Genomic DNA, 19885 nt, shown 5'->3' with positions numbered 1-19885 from the left:
GGGGGCGCCACCCAAGTTAAATATAAGGCATGTCATGCAGGGAAAGTGGAGCAATATTAGTAATGGAAATAAATAATGATCTGAGCCTTTTTAACAGTTGCTTTCCCTTGATTTTATGTTTACAACTTTATATATTTGTAGTCGTTCTCTCAGTTGAGAGGTGAGCGGCTCATCAAGTTGTTTTTATTCATTTCTCTTCTCTGATATCACTCACTTTTTGTCTTGTTAATTTGACGTTTTTTTAGATTAAAATTTACCAATTCTTGGAAACTTTCTTCATTTTTAAGTAACTCTTTTATATAAACACGTCAGGTTTAACTTGCTCTGTGAGTTATATTGTGTCTCTGTGTGTCTCATGTACAGGTAAGTATAACTGCGTATCCACCAATGACGGACAGGTTTCCTGATGTTGATGATACTGCATCAGGAACTGATTGGAGAGCGATGCGAGGCCATCAGTTCCTGATGCACTGCCTTCAGCATTGAAAGACACTTCACACAGTGAACACCTGAAGGACATGGAGGCTTCATCACTAACCTGCTACACACCAACCTGCCAATCAAAGCCAGAAATGTATTTCGTAATATCCAGAGGCATTTTTGTACTGATGAACTTCATATCCATGCTAGCAGTGTGGCTCTATGGACTCAACAATCTCAACAACTATTATAACGATTCTCATCTAATTTGGTTCAGACATACAGGTTCCCCTCGGGATGAATTGTAATAACTTTGGTGATCAATCAATACTTTAATTTGTCCAATACTTTCGTTTGTGGCCAAATACATTCTCATCAGCCTCAGCTGTACTCTGTGTTTACTGCCAATTAGCAAATGTTAGCACGCTAACACACTAATCTAAAATGGTGAACATGGTAAACATTATACCTGCTGAACATCAGCATGTTAGCATTATCATTGTGAGCATGTTAGCATGCCGATGTTAGCATTTAGCTCTAAGCACCGCTGTGTGTAAGTACAGCCTCACAGAGCTGCTAGCAGAGTCTTAGTCTGGTTATATTTACAGTTCCTATTAGACATTATACGGAAGAGTTGTTTTACCATTTGAAGTTTTTTGTCACACATTATTGAGTTAAAGCTGTATTCGTTGAGTTTAGGCCACCGAGAGGCAGCAGAACAAACTGACAGACACGTGACAAGTGATCAATGTAATGTAAAGTCGTTGATGCTAACATGTTAGCAAACAACTGCCTTCTTCCACATCCAGCAGACACAGAGTCGTGTTTGTGTCCAATATTCACTCTCTATTAGTTCTGTTTTTGATCTAATATCCTGCTCATCAAGAACTATGAAGTATTTGAGGAAAATGTCTGTCGGTCTCTTTCTTCCTTTCTTTTCTTCTTTTTTTGCTAACATCGTTGCATTCTGGGTAAAAACTGGGATTTTGTTGTTTCTAATCAGCCTTTATGGGCAGAGTTGGCAGAAACTGCCAACTTAAAGGAAACTGAAAGGAAAAGAAACTGTTGGGTTAGTTTTTTAAAGCAGAAAATGACTAAAAGTGAAGAAGACAAATATACACAAAAAAATTTATTTGCATAGTCTTCATTTTATATCAGTAGATGTACAAAGTGAAAATTCATCAGCTGTAACACAGTTGAGTCCTGAAACTCAATACTCACTGTCAGTTGACTGACAGCTGAGTATCATCAGCAGCTAGAAGGCTTTAAAACAAGTCTATAAAGAAGACTCAAAATACTAAAAAGACAAATTCTGTCTGCTGTGTTGTCCTGAACACACAGTACATTTTTATTCTAACATACATTTGAGGTCAAAAGGAAAATCAAAAAGCACCGATCCATCCACATCCGTCTGCAGACTCCACACAGACTGCAGCAACAATTCATCGTTTAACCAACCAGGACCACCAGGAACAAACTCTCATTTCCACTGCTGTTCCTGCAGCTCATCAGTTGTCCTGTGCGGCTGTTGAGTCTGTAGAGTTTATTTTCTTCAGCTCCATCTTTGCGTCTCTGTTTGCATCACTTTGTCTGTGTCTGAACAGAAAGAAAGTAGTTATTTTATGTGATGCTTGAGTTTAGTCATTTCCTGTTTTATTTTGTAATACTCACCTCTCCTTTGTGTTTTGTGCATTACTTCCTTCAGTTTTGATTGTCTGCCCTGCCCAGACTAGTTTAACCTGTGTCTTGTTATCTCCCCTCACCTGAGTGTATTTAGTCTGTGTGATTCCTTTGCTCTTTGTCAGTTCGTCCTAGTTGCAATGTTGGATTTTGCTTTGTGTTCTTTGTTACCTGGACCTGTACCCTCCTGCCTGTCTACCGGTCTGGCTGCCTACCTACATGTACCTGCCTGTAAGCTACATATCATTAAATCATTGTAATCCTCCTGTCTGCCTCGGCTAGCAGCATTTGGGTCCTTTCCCTGTTCCCTGCTTGCCAAACTGTAACAATTTTTTCCTTGCTAATGAAAACATTTTACTAGCAAGCAGCTAAAGCTAAGTATTTGATGGCAATTCTAAACTAATGTACAACAACAACCCAAAAAAAGACTCTAATTGAGAACCACACAAACCTAATTTCAATATAATTACTTTAGTCTGGACGTCCAAATAACTAACTGTAGTGGGATGAAAGACAGGACATCAGAAATAACATTAGTTGTGGTGAAGCCGGTAGTCTGCGGGGAGAGCAATAAAACCAATAAAACGATGAGATTCATGAGTAATTCGCTGAGTAGTTAATTAAGAGCCCAGAAGACTTTAGCATCTCTGTTCCACTGTAGAGATTTTGAAGGTTATTGTTCCCTTTAAGGAGAAATTCAATCCAACTGATGATGATGATTCTGCAAAACTCTGGATCACATTAAATGAAAACCTTTCTTATATGTCCAGAGCTAATGTTTTTAAAATACTCTTCTACAATATCTGCACGTGGCAACTATTGTATGGTTAGGGAAAGATGGTGGTTAAGGTGAAGGTCTGTGAAAGGACACAATCCCCAGTCTCCTGCATGAAAGTCAGGCTTTCACAGGTGAGATACAGAGCTGTGACTTGACCAGAGCACAGAGATGAAGCAGTAGAAAAATCTTATGAAGACAAACATAACAAAAAAAAACTCTACCTGCCCTCCTCGACATCGAAGATGTTTTCAGGCAGACAGACGTTGAGCGTCTCTGGGAGCATGTAGACCAAGCTGCCGCTGACGATCCCTGTCCCAGCGAAGATCAGCGGCGGCAGAAGAAGCCAGACGTCCTCCAGCAGCATGATCATCGGAGCCAGGGAACTCCCGATCCGACAGACACACGAGGTGTAGCCTAAACCACACTGCCTGTCCAACAACACAACCAGGAGTCATTTTCACCACCAATGTGTTTGTCTCATTGGCTGCAGGGCCTGAGGACGCCAATGTGGGTCCAACATTTTGGTCCAGATCAAGAAACCTTGACAATGTCTGGTCACCTTTCCATGCAATGTCCTGAACCCATTGCTGCTTCCCTCTAGCGCCACCCTCAGGACAAACTTTTTATTTTAGCTCCACCACAAACTCAAATACACAGTGGGCCAAAATTTAAAACTTGAACAAAGTCGCGGGCCAACATTGAACAAATGAACCTTTTAACATGGACCCAAACAAGTTTTGCTTTAACACTGAATATGGAACAAGCAACGCTTATTACCATACAATATACAGTCCCCAACAAAATTATAGGGAAATGAAAATATTTGAATTGACATTTGCTTTGAACCAAATTTCAACGTAAAAGATATTTATTTTTGATATTATTTTTATGTATTTTTTAACAGGTGTGTCTTTTACATATGTAAACAGATATTCTGCTCCCACCTGGCCAAAAAGCTCCTGTTTTCTGCCTTTCTTTTGCCATTTTTGGGAAGGGGTAGCACGATGACAGTTGTAGCATGAGGTCGCTATGACTACTGTCACAGAGGACGCGCCAAAACAACTGCAGAGCATTATGGGATTTGTAGTATTAGTGGTGAATGCGCTGTATAATACTGGCGGGCCAGCTATAGTAGTCATTTGGTATTGCCTCGCAGGCCAAATATAATTACACTGCAGGCCAAATTTGGGGTTTTACCTGAGGATGGTTGGGAAGAGTTCCGCTGAGTAAAGGAACGCTGTGGTGAACGCCGCCTCTGAGAAACCCTTCGCCACCACAGCGATGCACGTACGAAGCACCGAGTACTCTAAAAGAGAAGCAGATCATGTGTGAGGGTCTAGAAATGTCAAAGTCATCTTTTTAATTAAAGATTGGATCTGTGCAGATTTATTACTGACATGTGAAATGAATCTTATCAAGTCTGCAACCTCAAAATGTCACGTTTGTGTATGTGTGTGCAGAGACAGGAAGTGATGTCACCTAAAGGTATGGCCGTGTTTACTCCAATCAGAGCTCCCGTTGTGATCAGAAACCACGCCTGGCCGTTCCGCCGGCCGATCCAGTCCAGGATGAAGAAGGTCAGGATTTTGGCGGGAACTTCGATGGCGCCGTAGATGAACTGTGTGAGGTAGATACTGACGCCAAAACCTGAGATCTTGAAGCTGATACCGTAGTACAGGAAGGCAACAGCAAACCTGCAGGTACACAGTCAGTATGAACACACAGCAGCTTGGAGGGCTGCACAGCGGACAACGAGGTCAAAAGTCAAAGGATCATTCAGTACCAGAACAATCCGGAACAGAGGGTGATCTTCCTCATCTGGGGTGTTTTGACCAGATCCAGGAAGGAGTGGTTCTTCACCTCAGACACAGTCGCCTTCCCCAGATCCTGAAACAAGCACACGTCAAACAGTGAGGCGGCAGAGCTCGACCCATTCACCGGCCCATGATGGATTACTGCAGATGAAACATAGATAACAAAGATATGTTTGAGGTCAGAGTTGATTTTTTACACTGCAAAATGTATCTTGGTCACTTTTCTTTAAAAAAAACAAATCTAAGGAATGCGTATCAAGATTGTTTGTTTATGTCAAAAATGACTGGCGGCCATATGTATCTTTAACAGAGTCCATCACTGTAGTGAAGTTGGCTTTATGTTACACATGTTGGACATTAGAGACAGGCCTTCATTTCGTCTTTCCTCTGTTTTATGAATCAGTGTCATCATATTTTAAAAAGACATCACCCTGTTTGAGCTGCTCCTGAATTTATACGCTGATGATCCAAACTCACGTCCTCTGTGCTTACCTGCTGTCTTGATGAATTCAGTATAATGTTTATTTTTCTACAACAACACAGTTATAGTCGCCACTCTGCAGAAAGCACTTTCTATTTAACACACATACTGTTTTCTTTCTATAAATAATTCCAGGTTTTTCCATTTTGCCATTTTTCCAAGTTCCCGTCAATGAAAGTCAACACTTCCTGCACAGATGTTTCACATTAAAAGCCTTCCAGTGGCTCAAAGGGCATCATCCCTCTCGTTCCTGATAGACTTTTAATTCGCGAGTGGTGAGTTTCATTGACGGTTCTGGAAGTGCAGACGGACAGATCGACACCCTGAATCCTCTCTGCCAGTGAGGCAAAGATATGGATTTGAGATTGAACTCATCAATAGCTTTTATTAATGCTGGACGTTCATATTGAGTCAGTCAGCTGCACCTCGGTGTCCAGTTTGGATGTGTATTCGTTCTTCCCGTTCATTTTAGCGCACTGAACCAGATACTTCTTGGCTTCCTCTGCTCTGCCGTTGGCCAGCAGCCAGCGGGCCGACTCCGGCAGCCACCTGAACACAGACGGAGGACACTGGCTTTTAAAAACACAGAGACGCTAAGAAGCTAAGAAGTTTACGGTCAGCATGGAGAATGGGAACTCCTCCTAACTTCCACCTTACCACCAGGAGATGATGGCAACGATGCAGGGCGCCGTCACCGCCATCGTCAGGTGTCTCCAGTCTCGTATGGAGTAGGCCAGCAGGGCCAGGAGCATGTTCCCCGCGCTCCACGACAAACTCATGACGGTGCCGGTGAAGGTCCGGTGCTTCACGTCCGTCCACTCGACACCTGAGCAGCGAGTGAGCGATAACAGCAAACAGACTTCAGTGAGATGCATAAACACTTCTTCCACACACAAAACCAATTTGATTTTAAATGCGACAAAAGAGCCAGATTTCTACCTTTGGTCATAGATAACAGGACCATAAGAATAATAAGAATAATGAATAACATGCTGTCAGTATGTAGACCGATATGCACAGTGTACTCACTATACTATGAAAAAGCAGATTGTAGCTGCTTCATGACGTACACAAGATAATAACAACAACCATCTTCATATCCAGCATTCATTCAGTATTACGCTGTCGTTGCCCTTCTGACAAAAACTGATAAAATACAGAAGGTATTAATAGTTCCCTGTGCTACAGGTCTTCACAGGTCCACTCCATTCTGAGGAACTGAGACCCGACCCAGGACTCGAGTCAGACCGGGTCCAAATTATACTCAGCGTCGTCGGGTCAGGTCTCGAGTCTGTATGTCAGTATGTCAAATAAACAAAGTGGATCTGAGGACACTACCAGATCTGATCACGTGCTATAAATGTTTTAGGAAATCAGTGGACGTAAAACATTCATGGTATTCATGGCTGTTTATTTTACTGTTTATTTTATTGTTTTTCTGTATTTCATGTGTTTTATTTCTTTATATTTCGTCATTCACTGTGTTATTTTATTTTTCTCGTTGTGAAGCACTTTGTACTCTGTTTTGATAAGTGCTCTATAAATAAAGTTTTATTATATTATTTATTATTTATTAAATGACAATTACTGACTATCGCTATTTTTGTTAAACAATGGAACAATATAAATATAAATCAAATAATTTGCCCATTTTTTCGTCCCTTTAGGGACAAATTCAGCCAGACAATAAGATGAACAGTAGAAATATTTATAGATCTACAGAATGTTTTATTGTTGTGGTGAAAACAGGAATTTACATTATTTCTATAAATGAAGCATAAAAACAAATTATTGTTGGAATGAATAATTCTATTACTACATTTCGGGTCGTTTCCACTGCGCTGCTTGTTAATTGATAGATTAGGTCCTTTCAGGACGACAGTATTGTTTTTATTCTTGGGACTAATTGGATGAAGTCTGCTCGGGTCCCCTTCTGATGGGATCGGGGGCTTATTTGGGATTCTGTCAGAGGGCTTTTACTGTGAAGCACCTGCAAGTATCACATACTGTGTGTGGAAATATAATTATTAAGTGTTTCCAAATGAATAAGACCGTTAAGTCCTGATCGTTAGATAACGATTGGATTTCCTGAGAAAATTAGTTGGTGAAATCATCGTCTGAGGATAACAGTTAAAAAATACATTTGATCACCAAAAAACCCCTCATACGAGCTGTTTATCATAACAACATAATGAGGAAGTGATCTCAGCCTGAAGTGAATGTGTTTTTGTTTTGAATTGTGTCTTTGAGTTCTTACCGAGGACCACGCCGATGATCGACATCCCGCTGAGGGCCACGCCGCAGAGCGCTCTGCAGACGGCGAACATGACGTAGGAGGTGGAGAAGGCGGAGGCGACACCCAGCATGGTGGCAGAGATTAAAGCCACCAGAAGCATCGACTTACGACCAAACCTGCAACACACACTCATCACTTTAGTAGCTGGTCTGGAGCTTTCGATCAAATCACAGGAGCTTCATCTGCAGATGGAGTTTGCTCACTTGTCGTAGAATTTTTTACTGAGCACTTTGAGGGCTCTTTAAGTCAGCTTAAGAGCTGAGTTTCAAAGTTCATTCCTGAACTTCAAGGTTCATTTAGTCGAGTGATATGATCAAAAGCTCCGGAACAGATACGGAGGCGACCTCGAAGTGAGATTGTTTTGTCAGTTGCTGTTTCCAAGATCAAGAATGAAGTTTGACTTTCGAGCCAACACGGATGAGAAGTCCTTAAAGTGCTCAGAAGAAAATTTAAATTAAAAAAAAAATGTAAAATTAAAATCTAAAATTGTATTACAACTGGGCAAACCGGTCATTGATGTTTTTCACCTGCCTGAACCTCCCACAGCTCAGCCTGAGCTGCTCAAATCAGTTCAATTCATCCAAAACTGATCTGCCGTGACTCACTTCATTATTAGTTTACAACCTTTATTCAGGCAAGGCAAGTTTATTTGTACAGCACCTTTTCAACAACAAAGCGATTCAAAGTGCTTTTCAGTAACAAAGTCAGCTGCTGCTCTGCTGATACAAGCGCGTGTGTGTGTGTGTGTGTGTGTGTGTGTGTGTGTGTGTGTGTGTGTGCAGAGATACAATCATGTGGAGACAGTTGGTAATCAATGACATGGGTTTATTAGGTAACTGACTTTTTGGGGGCTTATTCAATATAGAGTCATGTGGAGAATCTGCAGTTATTACCGCACACACATGCTCACATACACACACACACACACACACGTTTGTATCAGCAGAGCAGCAGCTGACTTTGTTACTGAAAAGCAAAAAAGCCTTGATCAGAGGCACACGTGAGAGGAAAGGTCTGTTTTAATGTCATGAAGCCAGGACTGTAGCTCTATTTGCTATTTATTTTTTGTTTTTTTCAGCAATTTCATTCACTTCAATGTACTGACATGTAAATGGTAAATGGACTGCACTTGTATAGCACCTTTCTAGTCTTCCGACCACTCGAAACGCTTCACACGTCTCATTTTCTAACTTCACCTGAGTGTATTTTAGCTTGTGATCTTCCTTTGTTCTTTGCCAGTTTGTCTTCTTCCATGTGTCGAGCATTCCTGCCCTTCCTTTGTGTTTTCTTGTTTTTTTGACTTGCCACCCTAGTATTTGGACTTTCTGCCTGATTGGATTTTGGCTTTTCTGCCTGGTATTTGGATGTGTTTGCCTGATTTGGACTGCCTTTTGGTTTTGATCTCTACCTGCCTCACCACCACGTGAGCCTCTGGTTCTCCAGTAAATCATTGAACATTACCAGCTCTGCCTCTGTGTGTTACAACCCGTCATTGCCTCACCAGCCACTATTCTCATCACAGTCACTCTGCACTCCCTCACCTGATTATTAATTCCCAGCACCTGTCACCTTTAGCACACCTGCACATAATCAACCACCCTACTCCCTATAAGACCCAGCTCCGCACCTCAGTCAGTGTCCGGTCTCGTTTCTACAAAGGACAGATCAGAGCAGTCTGCCTGTGTATGTTTCACGGACTCAACACTACGAATATTGGATAATTCTCGCTACGAACTCTAAACCTCAGCTCCTATCGATCTACCGTCTCCTGAGTGTGCCGCTCCTAATCCTGGCTCCCGTCTGTCTCCTGTGTGCGGAGCTCCTGAGTGTTCCCCGTCTTCGGTGTGTGGTGCCCCGGTGCCCACACGCCTCCGCCATCCGTAAGAGAAAGGACAGTATCTACTCCTCTCTATATACTTCTGTGTTTGCAATAAACTCTCTAGTCACGTTACCATTGTCTCCGGTGGTCTGTCCGTAACAGAAGACCGGACCGGTGAACAAAGATGACGGCCAAAACTTCCCTACTTCACCTGGGAGTTGGCCAAACGATATATCCTCAGCCTCCTAGTCCCTTTATTGCGGTGGACGAGTTTCTACAGTCGGGATTTTCTCCGGTAGAGTGGAAAATTGCGAAGAGTTCCTCACGGCGCTTCTTCGCGTTCCTGTTACACCCTGATCAGTTCCCGTCTGAGCGGACACAGGTAGCCTTCGTGGTGCTTCGGCTAGCCGGTCCGGCACTGCACTGGGCCGGATCCCTGGCGGTTAAGGAAGAGGCAGTTCTCCATTCTCTGGACCTCTTCCTGGCGAGATTCTGCCAGGAGTTTGGCCCGCCGAACCTATGGTCATCCACGAATCCCCAACCTGTCTGCCAGCCGCCGCCGCCTGCCTCTAGCCCTGAGGCGCAGCTGCCGCCACCACCGCCTACCTCTAGCCCTGAGGCGCAGCCGCCGCCGCGGCCGCCGCCGCCTGCCTCTTGCCCCGAGGCGCAGCCGCCGCCGTCTGTCTCCAGAGGGTCCCAGCCTTCGCCGCCTGTCTCCAGAGGGTCCCAGCCTTCGCCGCCTGTCTCCAGAGGGTCCCAGCCTTCGCCGCCTGTCTCCAGAGGGTCCCAGCCTTCGCCGCCTGTCTCCAGAGGGTCCCAGCCTTCGCCGCCTGTCTCCAGAGGGTCCCAGCCTTCGCCGCCTGTCTCCAGAGGGTCCCAGCCTTCGCCGCCTGTCTCCAGAGGGTCCCAGCCTTCGCCGCCGGCCCGCCAGTCGCCAGTGTCTCCAGGCTCCGCTCCGGTTTCCGGCCCGGAGGTCCGCCAGTCGCCAGTGTCCCCAGGCTCCGCTCCGTTTCCGGCCCGGGGTCCGCCAGTCGCCAGTGTCCCCAGGCTCCGCTCCGGTTTCCGGCCGGAGGTCCGCCAGTCGCCAGTGTCCCCAGGCTCCGCTCCGGTTTCCGCCCGGGGTCCGCCAGTCGCCAGTGTCCCCAGGCTCCGCTCCGGTTTCGCCCGGGGTCCGCCAGTCGCCAGTGTCCCCAGGCTCCGCCTCGGTTTCGGCCCGGGGTCCGCCAGTCGCCAGTGTCCCCAGGCTCCGCTCGGTTTCCGCCCGAGGTCCGCCAGTCGCCAGTGTCCCCAGGCTCCGCCCGGTTTCCGCCCGGAGGTCCGCCAGTCGCCAGTGTCCCCAGGCTCCGCTCCGGTTTCCGGCCCGGAGGTCCGCCAGTCGCCAGTGTCCCCAGGCTCCGCTCCGGTTTCCGGCCCGGAGGTCCGCCAGTCGCCAGTGTCCCCAGGCTCCGCTCCGGTTTCCGGCCCGGAGGTCCGCCAGTCGCCAGTGTCCCCAGGCTCCGCTCCGGTTTCCGGCCCGGAGGTCCGCCAGTCGCCAGTGTCCCCAGGCTCCGCTCCGGTTTCCGCCCGGAGGTCCGCCAGTCGCCAGTGTCCCCAGGCTCCGCTCCGGTTTCCGCCCGGAGGTCCGCCAGTCGCCAGTGTCCCCAGGCTCCGCTCCGGTTTCCGGCCCGGAGGTCCGCCAGTCGCCAGGGTCCCCAGGCTCCGCTCCGGTTTCCGCCCGGAGGTCCGCCAGTCGCCAGTGTCCCCAGGCTCCGCTCCGGTTTCCGGCCGGAGGTCCGCCAGTCGCCAGTGTCCCCAGGCTCCGCTCCGGTTTCCGGCCCGAGGTCCGCCAGTCGCCAGTGTCCCCAGGCTCCGCCCGGTTTCCGCCCGAGGTCCGCCAGTCGCCAGTGTCCCCAGGCTCCGCTCCGGTTTCGCCCGGAGGTCCGCCAGTCGCCAGTGTCCCCAGGCTCCGCTCCGGTTTCCGGCCCGGAGGTCCGCCAGTCGCCAGGGTCCCCAGGCTCCGCTCCGGTTTCCGCCCGAGGTCCGCCAGTCGCCAGGGTCCCCAGGCTCCGCTCCGGTTTCGGCCGGAGGTCCGCCAGTCGCCAGTGTCCCCAGGCTCCGCTCCGGTTTCCGCCCGGAGGTCCGCCAGTCGCCAGTGTCCCCAGGCTCCGCTCCGGTTTCCGCCCGGAGGTCCGCCAGTCGCCAGTGTCCCCAGGCTCCGCTCCGGTTTCCGGCCGGAGGTCCGCCAGTCGCCAGTGTCCCCAGGCTCCGCTCCGGTTTCCGCCCGGAGGTCCGCCAGTCGCCAGTGTCCCCAGGCTCCGCTCCGGTTTCCGCCCGGAGGTCCGCCAGTCGCCAGTGTCCCCAGGCTCCGCTCGGTTTCCGCCCGAGGTCCGCCAGTCGCCAGTGTCCCCAGGCTCCGCTCCGGTTTCCGCCCGGAGGTCCGCCAGTCGCCAGTGTCCCCAGGCTCCGCTGCCCGGTTTCCGCCGGAGGTCCGCCAGTCGCCAGTGTCCCCAGGCTCCGCCCCGATTCGGTCCGGAGGTCTGCAGCCTGCCAGAGTCAGCTCCGGATTCGGTCCGAGGTCTGCAGCCTGCCAGAGTCAGCCCGGATTCCGGTCCGAGGTCTGCAGCCTGCCAGAGTCAGCCTCGATTCCGGTCCGGAGGTCTGCAGCCTGCCAGAGTCAGCTCCGGATTCGGTCCGAGGTCTGCAGCCTGCCAGAGTCAGCTCCGGATTCGGTCCGGAGGTCTGCAGCCTGCCAGAGTCAGCTCCGGATTCCGGTCCGAGGTCTGCAGCCTGCCAGAGTCCGCTCCGGATTCCGGTCCGGAGGTCTGCAGCCTGCCAGAGTCCGCTCCGGATTCCGGTCCGGAGGTCTGCAGCCTGCCAGAGTCCGCTCCGGATTCCGGTCCGGAGGTCTGCAGCCTGCCAGAGTCCGCTCCGGATTCCGGTCCGGAGGTCTGCAGCCTGCCAGAGTCCGCTCCGGATTCGGTCCGGAGGTCTGCAGCCTGCCAGAGTCCGCTCCGGATTCCGGTCCGAGGTCTGCAGCCTGCCAGAGTCCGCTCCGATTCCGGTCCGGAGGTCTGCAGCCTGCCAGAGTCCGCTCCGGATTCCTGTCCGAGGTCTGCAGCCTGCCAGAGTCCGCTCCGGATTCCTGTCCGGAGGTCTGCAGCCTGCCAGAGTCAGCTCCGGATGCCAGTCGGAGGTCTGCAGCCTGCCAGAGTCCGCTCCGGATGCCAGTCCGGAGGTCTGCAGCCGGCCAGAGTCCGCTCCGGATGCCAGTCCGAGGTCTGCAGCCGGCCAGAGTCCGCTCCGGATGCCAGTCCGAGGTCTGCAGCCGGCCAGAGTCCGCTCCGGATGCCAGTCCGGAGGTCTGCAGCCGGCCAGAGTCCGCTCCGGATTCCTGCCCGGAGGTCTGCAGCCGGCCAGAGTCCGCTCCGGTTTCCTGCCCGGAGGTCTGCAGCGGCCAGAGTCCTCTCCAGTCTCGGCCCGGTTTCCTGCCCGGAGGTCTGCAGCCGGCCAGAGTCCTCTCCAGTCTCGGCTCCGGTTTCCTGCCCGGAGGTCTGCAGCCGGCCAGAGTCCTCTCCAGTCTCGGCCCGGTTTCCTGCCCGGAGGTCAGCAGCCGGCCAGAGTCCGCTCCGGTTTCCTGCCGGAAGACTCCTCTCCAGTCTCGGCCCGGTTTTCTGCCCGGAGGTCAGCAGCCGGCCAGAGTCCGCTCCGGTTTCCAGCCCGGAAGACTCCTCTCCAGTCTCGGCCCGGTTTCCTGCCCGGAGGTCTGCAGCCGCCAGAGTCCTCTCCAGTCTCGGCTCCGTTTCCTGCCGGAGGTCAGCAGCCGGCCAGAGTCCGCTCCGGTTTCCTGCCCGGAAGACTCCTCTCCAGTCTCGCTCCGGTTTTCTGCCCGGAGGTCAGCAGCCGCCAGAGTCCGCTCCGGTTTCCAGCCGGAAGACTCCTCTCCAGTCTCGCTCCGGTTTTCTGCCCGAGGTCAGCAGCCGGCCAGAATCCGCTCCGGTTTCCAGCCGGAGGACTCCTCTCAAGTCCCAGCTCCGGCCTCCCGCCGTCTCCAAGCTCCTGGTCGACCGCCAGAGGTCGCGCGCGGCCTCTCGCCGTCTCCAGGCTCCTGGTCGCGTCCGCCCGAGGTCGCGTCTATCTCCAGCCCGCCCAAGCTCCCGGTCGACCGCCCGAGGCGCCTCTCCAGTCTCCGCTCCGGCCTCTCGCCGTCTCAAGCCCCTGGTCGACCGCCCGAGGTCGCCTCTCCAGTCTCGCGCTCCGGCCTCTCGCCGTCTCAAGCCCCTGGTCGACCGCCCGAGGTCGCTCTCCAGTCTCCGCTCCGGCCTCTCGCCGTCTCAAGCCCCTGGTCGACCGCCCGAGGTCGCCTCTCCAGTCTCCGCCCGGCCTCGCCGTCTCAAGCCCCTGGTCGACCGCCCGAGGTCGCCTCTCCAGTCTCCGCTCCGGCCTCGCCGTCTCAAGCTCCTGGTCGACCGCCCGAGGTCGCTCCGGCGCCCCGCCTTCTCAAGCTCCTGGTCGACCGCCCGAGGTCGCCCGGCGCCCCGCCTTCTCCAAGCTCCTGGTCGACCGCCGAGGTCGCTCCGCGCCCCGCCTTCTCCAAGCTCCTGGTCGACCGCCCGAGGTCGCTTCTCCGCGCGTCGCCGCCTCCAAGCTCCTGGTCGACCGCCCGACGCACCGGATTCCGATAAGCTCCCGGATCGGCTTGGTCCCAAGGACAGGCCACGTGTCGGGGAAGGGGGTCTTTCGGCCCTCAGGAGCTGGCCGTGGAGAGGGGGGTTCTGTTACAACCTGTCATTGCCTCACCAGCCACTATTCTCATCACAGTCACTCTGCACTCCCTCACCTGATTATTAATTCCCAGCACCTGTCACCTTTAGCACACCTGCACATAATCAACCACCCTACTCCCTATAAGACCCAGCTCCGCACCTCAGTCAGTGTCCGGTCTCGTTTCTACAAAGGACAGATCAGAGCAGTCTGCCTGTGTATGTTTCACGGACTCAACACTACGAATATTGGATAATTCTCGCTACGAACTCTAAACCTCAGCTCCTATCGATCTACCGTCTCCTGAGTGTGCCGCTCCTAATCCTGGCTCCCGTCTGTCTCCTGTGTGCGGAGCTCCTGAGTGTTCCCCGTCTTCGGTGTGTGGTGCCCCGGTGCCCACACGCCTCCGCCATCCGTAAGAGAAAGGACAGTATCTACTCCTCTCTATATACTTCTGTGTTTGCAATAAACTCTCTAGTCACGTTACCATTGTCTCCGGTGGTCTGTCCGTAACACTGTGCCTGCGTTTGGGTCCAACTCCTTGTATTCCCAGTGTTCCCCGCTTGACAACCCACGACATGTTGTTTAGACAGAAAATAATACGGGAGGTTATTTTGCCTGGACCGTCACTTTTCAGAGCATTTAATGTAAATATAATAATGTTTGGTCTTTTTGTAGGACGCACATAACAGTGGCAGTGAGAATGTGTCACCCACACACTGAGTCTTGAACCTACAACCCATCAGTCACATGGCATCAACACACAAATTCAATGTAATGTGGTGGAAAGTAACTAAGTACATTTACACAAGTACTGTACAATTGTTAGGTACTTGTACGTACTTGAGTATTTCTATTTTCTGCTACTTTATATATTTCAGGGAAAATATTGTACTTTTTACTGCACTACATTATCTGACAACTTTAGCTACATTTTACATTTCGCACACACTGCAAAGATCTTCATCTTACCAAGTAATTTTTATTACGTCCTAAAAGTCTTATTTTCCTAAAACAAGTGAAGAGTAAACTGGTTTCATGGATTTTCTAGAATAAGGGGACATTTTTTATCACCTTCTCACACTTATTTCTGAAAAGTTCTTGAAAGAAGTTGATTTCTATCAAACAGGTTGAAATAATTAAACAAAACTGGCAACTTTTCCACTAATAAAAAAAAAATACTTTTCGGACTATAATTAATAATTACTTAGTAAGATGGAGATTTTATTTTGCAGTGTAAAAAAACATGATCATCATGTTAAAATCAGCTCCACTTTTATAAGAATTAATTTTTTTTAACACTCTGAACGGAGCCATTTCGCATTACGAGTTCTTTTACTTTTGATACTTTAGGTACATTCTGATAATTATACTTATGTACTTTTACTTGTAATGGAGTATTTTTCATATTGACACTTCCTCCACCACGAAGTGGAAGTAATGCTGCAGACAGAGGTGTTATAAATAATAGTTAATACCTTTATTTATCTCCAGTGTCACAGCATCAGGGGACTGCGAGGGTTTAAAATATGATAAATCCTGATGAACTCACTTGTCAGACAGATGTCCGAACAGAATGGCTCCAAACGTGACCCCGAGGAAGAAGTAGGTGGCGAGAGCTTGATTCAGCTGTTTGTCGTCACACACCAGATCCCACTGCAGAGCGACAGACAGGTTAAAACACAGACGCTATAACACCTGTCTGTGGTGTCGCCGACAGGTTTCTGAAGGGCCTGAAGTCTGAGTTTGAAAAACACACCTCTCTCTAAATCTTAATTTTTAAATATTTTGTCATTTACACATTCTGAACTCAGAAAAAGTGAATTTAACTCCTGAACTTTTTGTGTAAAAACTGTATTGACTGAATTTGTAGAGAAAAGTTGGAGGTTTTCCCATTTACATCAATACGGTCAGTTTTCTTGGAGCAGCATCCAGTGGACGTTCGAGAGCTGCAGCTTAAGAAACTTTATCACCGGTTGCAAAATTCAGCCCTAAAGATTGTCACCATGGACTTAAAGGTGGAGTGTTTATGTGATGAGCTGGTAATTTACATACTCAGCTCTGATTGGCCAACACGTCCTAAACGATAGAATAAGTCGTTTGCCAATGACCCTCATTTTGTCAGATCGAGTCTGAAATTGTTCAAAAGACAAAAAAAAAAATCTTTTCTGTGATGAAGAAACAAAGATACATAAATTAACAAAACAATCACAGAAGACAATATTCAAGGGCCTAAAAGATACATTTGATCTGGGATTAAGCTCTATATTTAATTTTAGGATCGATTGGTGTACAAAAGAGTGCTTCAGTCTAACTTTATTAAATCGTGGAATCATGTATCTCCTGTGTGTGTGCGTGTGTGACCGTTGGAGAGTACCAGAGACAGGAGTACTGGACCTTCGTTGTCATGGTAACAAACATGTGGTTAACGTTGTGAAACGGTCGCAGTTTGGTTAGGTTTAGGCACCAAAACTACTTAGTTTTAGGAAAAGATTTGGTTTGGGTTAAAATAAGTACGTTACGTGACGTAACTCAACTTATGTACGTAACTTAAAATAAAAACACTTAACGCTTAAACACTGACTTTTGGTTTCACACAGGACACGGACCGCGGTCTCCTGGGTGAAAGTTCATATTTTTGGGGAGGACGGTCTGCTCAGGATGAAGTGTAATAACTTTGATCCTCTGACTTTCCATCTAGCACCACCATCAGGTCGACATGTTAACGTGTCCAACACTTTGGTTTCTGACCAAATACCTGCAGAGCTGATGACGTTCCCGTCTGTACTTTTAGTGCTAATTAGCTAATGTTAGCATGCTAACATGCTAAACTAAGAACATGGTGAACATGTCAAACATTATACCTGCTAAACATGTTAGCATGCTGAATGTATTGACTGGACCAAGAAGCCTTCTGAACCGTTAAATGACTTTCATTTCACTCAATGTTAATATTAAAACTTTTGGAAGAAAAAGCTGAATTTCTGCACAGAGTTGGCACTGAGGTTATTAGACACGATGTTTCCATCATGGACCTTCATAAGGCATCAAATTCACAATGTCAAACACGTCTTTGTAATAAAACCACAGACTAAAACAACCAATCAAATCCCAAACAGCTGATGAAAACATTACTAGAATGAGACAAATGTAAAAACAATTATTTTATAAACGTGAATGTGTTTGATGCCTGATGAAGGTCCATGTCTGGAACATGTTGAATTGCGGTGGTGCGTGAATTCAGCCTTTTCTTTTACACATCTAATTTTCCTATGCACCTGTCTACCAGGTGAGCATTAACACTTAGTTTGACTTCTAATACAAAGAACTTCAGGTAACAAAGAAGAAAATCCTTGAATAAATGTAAGTAATTTAGTGTTTTTGGTGTGTGGCACGCCTCTTCTTCATTTCTGATCAAATACTTTGATTAATGGCTTTACTTTTGCTTCTCCTTACCTCTGAGGAAGTTGTGGAGCTGAACTGCGATTGGTCGTAGATCCAGCCATGTGGACAAGGTGCCGTCCTGTTTCCTTGGCTGAGGTCAAAGGTCAGCGGGGGGTCATAGACTCTGCAGGAGCTGAAGGAGCCATCGTCCTGACGCGGGATCCTGAGGGCCAGCGCCTCGGGGTCGGAGCTCAGCGACACCTCGTCACCATCCTCCGGGGTCCCGAGGGCGCAGCGGTGAGGAGGTGTCGCAGAGACGAAGTTGTGCAGGAGGAAGTGGAGGGGGAGGATGGCGCGGGGGAGGCACAGGATCAACAGGAGCAGGAACTGGAACTTGGAGAAGCCGCCAACATCGTCAAGGATCTCCTCAAACCTCATGGTGACGAGACGGAAGAGCCGACGCTGAGATCTGTGTCTGTCTGTGAGGACTCGTCCAATGTCTGAACTCTCTCTCTCTACTCGTCCTCTAATGTTTCTCTGTGTCTCTCTCTCAGTCTGTTGCTGAAGACAATCAGCTCCTTACAATCAGGCAGAAAACTCAGTGAGAGGGAGGTGCTTTGTGTGTGTGTGTGTGTGTGTGTGTGTGTGTGGGCGGGTATTACTAATGTTGTGGGGACATAAATCTGTTTACGCAGTCACATTGCGGGAACTTCCCTTGCTTAAGGGGATAAAATGCAGGGAGAAGACTTGGTTAAAGGTCAGGGTTAGGCAAGTGGTGGTTAGGGTAAGTCTCCAGAGAATGAATGTAAGTCAATGTAAAGTCCTCTGAAGGTGTGTGTCATGTTTTTATATCCCAGTGGGGACTTTAACCTGAACGCCCACTAACCTGTGGGCACAAAAACCGAGGTCCCCACGGGTGGAGACGGCTTTTTGAGGGTTAAGACTTGGTTTTAGGGTTCAGGGTACAATTAGGTTAAGGTTAGGGTTATGGTTAGGCACTTAGTTGTGATGATTAGGGTTAGGGGCTAGGGAAAGCACTATGTCAGTGACTGAAAGTGTGTGAATAAATGATTTCTCAGCGTATTGAATCCGTCCGTCTTGTGTCACGAGTCATAAAGTCGGTGTTGTACAAGTTTATATTCCTGCTGTGTTTTTCGTCAGATTGACTGATGTGCTTCCTTATAAAACTCCCTGCTGGCGCGTTCACGGATGCTTCTGTGTCACCATGTTTTCCGAGCGTAATAGATCTTTATGGTCTGCCATTAAATACCACCGTAGAGCCATATATACAATGAAAGAAGAATTAAAAACGCATGTAATGTTTTTCATGTTGTAATTTGTATTCCTGAAATTGTTTTAAACTCTTAATTCAGTTCGGTTTGTCTGTTTTACATGCAAAAATGATACTGATAATGATCTGATGACATACAGAGTTTCCTCTTTAATCTTCATACTTTGACATGAACGTGATCCTGGTGGTGATCCATAAATAAATCTTTTGTTTCTGGGAACACCAGTGTATAAAATTGAATTTAATGTTGGCGATGTCACAGTCTACACGCCTGTTCCCACTTCCCTCATCGGCTCTGCAGTTGCCTGGCCTTCCCTCATCAGTCGCTCTATATATACCGGTCCACTTCCATTAGTCCCTTGCCAGTTTGTTAAAGTTGTCAAATACCGCATGCCTTTGTTTTCATGACAGAACGTGAACCCGGACCTGCCTGCCAGCCTACCTATACCTGCCTGTAAGCCTTCAACTATCAGTAAATCACTGAAATCATCCTTCCTGCCTGCTTTGTCTGCATTTGGGTCCAATCCTGCATTTCTTGAGTTGTAACAGGTGATCGCAGACACACGTCTACCTGTATTGTAAATAAAAAGGTGGAGCTCCAGGCCGGACTTGTTAAGAAGAAGATGACGTGTGCAGCTGTTATCTGGTGGTTTGGATGGAGACAGTTACAGTAAATAATGTGCCCGTGGACTTTTAGTCTTTTCAGACGTACACATGAATTCAGAACTAAAGCGAGAGGATAAATCCAACGTGAAATGTAATTTACACCGTGTAGGAGTTATTCTGCTCAGTACTCGGCCATGTGTAAACAGATGCTGGGTGTTTTCGAGGTCACTGTCAGGAAACTTGTGAAGGTTACAACCGGTAAGTTGAGATAACCTCGGCCATGAGAATAAAACTCACCACTCTGTTTATGTAAAGCCCCGCCTCTGTTTGTGCCTCAGGCATCAGCATAGATTCAGGTCACAGAGGTAACCACCGGTTTCTCTAAAAGATAGCTAACTGGCAATGTTTGAAAAACACAAAGACTCTTCTGACCATCTGGATGAAAACATATTCCGTCGCTGAACGATACAAAAGATTCTTAACCAGTCTCCTAAGTTGCGACTCTGTTTCCGAATAGTCCAGATCGCTGAGGGGTCGTCGGCCTGATGGTTGACACGTGAATCATTAGTTTTTACG

General features: G+C 48.5%; 4 protein-coding genes across 8 annotated transcripts in view; 1 reads left to right on the top strand and 3 right to left on the bottom strand.

Moving 5' to 3' along the window:
• LOC122873026 (NACHT, LRR and PYD domains-containing protein 12-like) overlaps window positions 1-19885 on the bottom strand; it is a 657912-nt gene that overhangs the window by 30429 nt on the left and 607598 nt on the right. The gene's annotated exons all lie outside the window — the stretch shown is intronic.
• The window catches only part of LOC122873028 (NACHT, LRR and PYD domains-containing protein 12-like), a 1034258-nt gene that overhangs the window by 604132 nt on the left and 410241 nt on the right, over window positions 1-19885 (bottom strand). The window lies entirely within an intron of this gene.
• The window catches only part of LOC122873033 (NACHT, LRR and PYD domains-containing protein 3-like), a 573599-nt gene that overhangs the window by 436503 nt on the left and 117211 nt on the right, over window positions 1-19885 (top strand). The gene's annotated exons all lie outside the window — the stretch shown is intronic.
• slc22a7a (solute carrier family 22 member 7a) lies at window positions 882-17981 on the bottom strand. Its single transcript, XM_044189378.1, has 10 exons — window positions 17485-17981; window positions 15581-15684; window positions 7431-7585; window positions 5831-5999; window positions 5599-5722; window positions 4662-4765; window positions 4358-4572; window positions 4076-4184; window positions 3100-3306; window positions 882-2016 (listed from the first exon to the last, which is right to left on the bottom strand). The coding sequence occupies exons 1-10, from the start codon at window positions 17848-17850 to the stop codon at window positions 1929-1931; spliced, it is 1641 nt and encodes a 546-aa protein (XP_044045313.1). The 5' UTR covers window positions 17851-17981; the 3' UTR covers window positions 882-1928.

Source organism: Siniperca chuatsi, linkage group LG3, assembly GCF_020085105.1.
Source record: "Siniperca chuatsi isolate FFG_IHB_CAS linkage group LG3, ASM2008510v1, whole genome shotgun sequence".
NCBI classification, from domain to species: domain Eukaryota; kingdom Metazoa; phylum Chordata; class Actinopteri; order Centrarchiformes; family Sinipercidae; genus Siniperca; species Siniperca chuatsi.
This window is presented reverse-complemented; position numbering and strand designations above follow the sequence as displayed.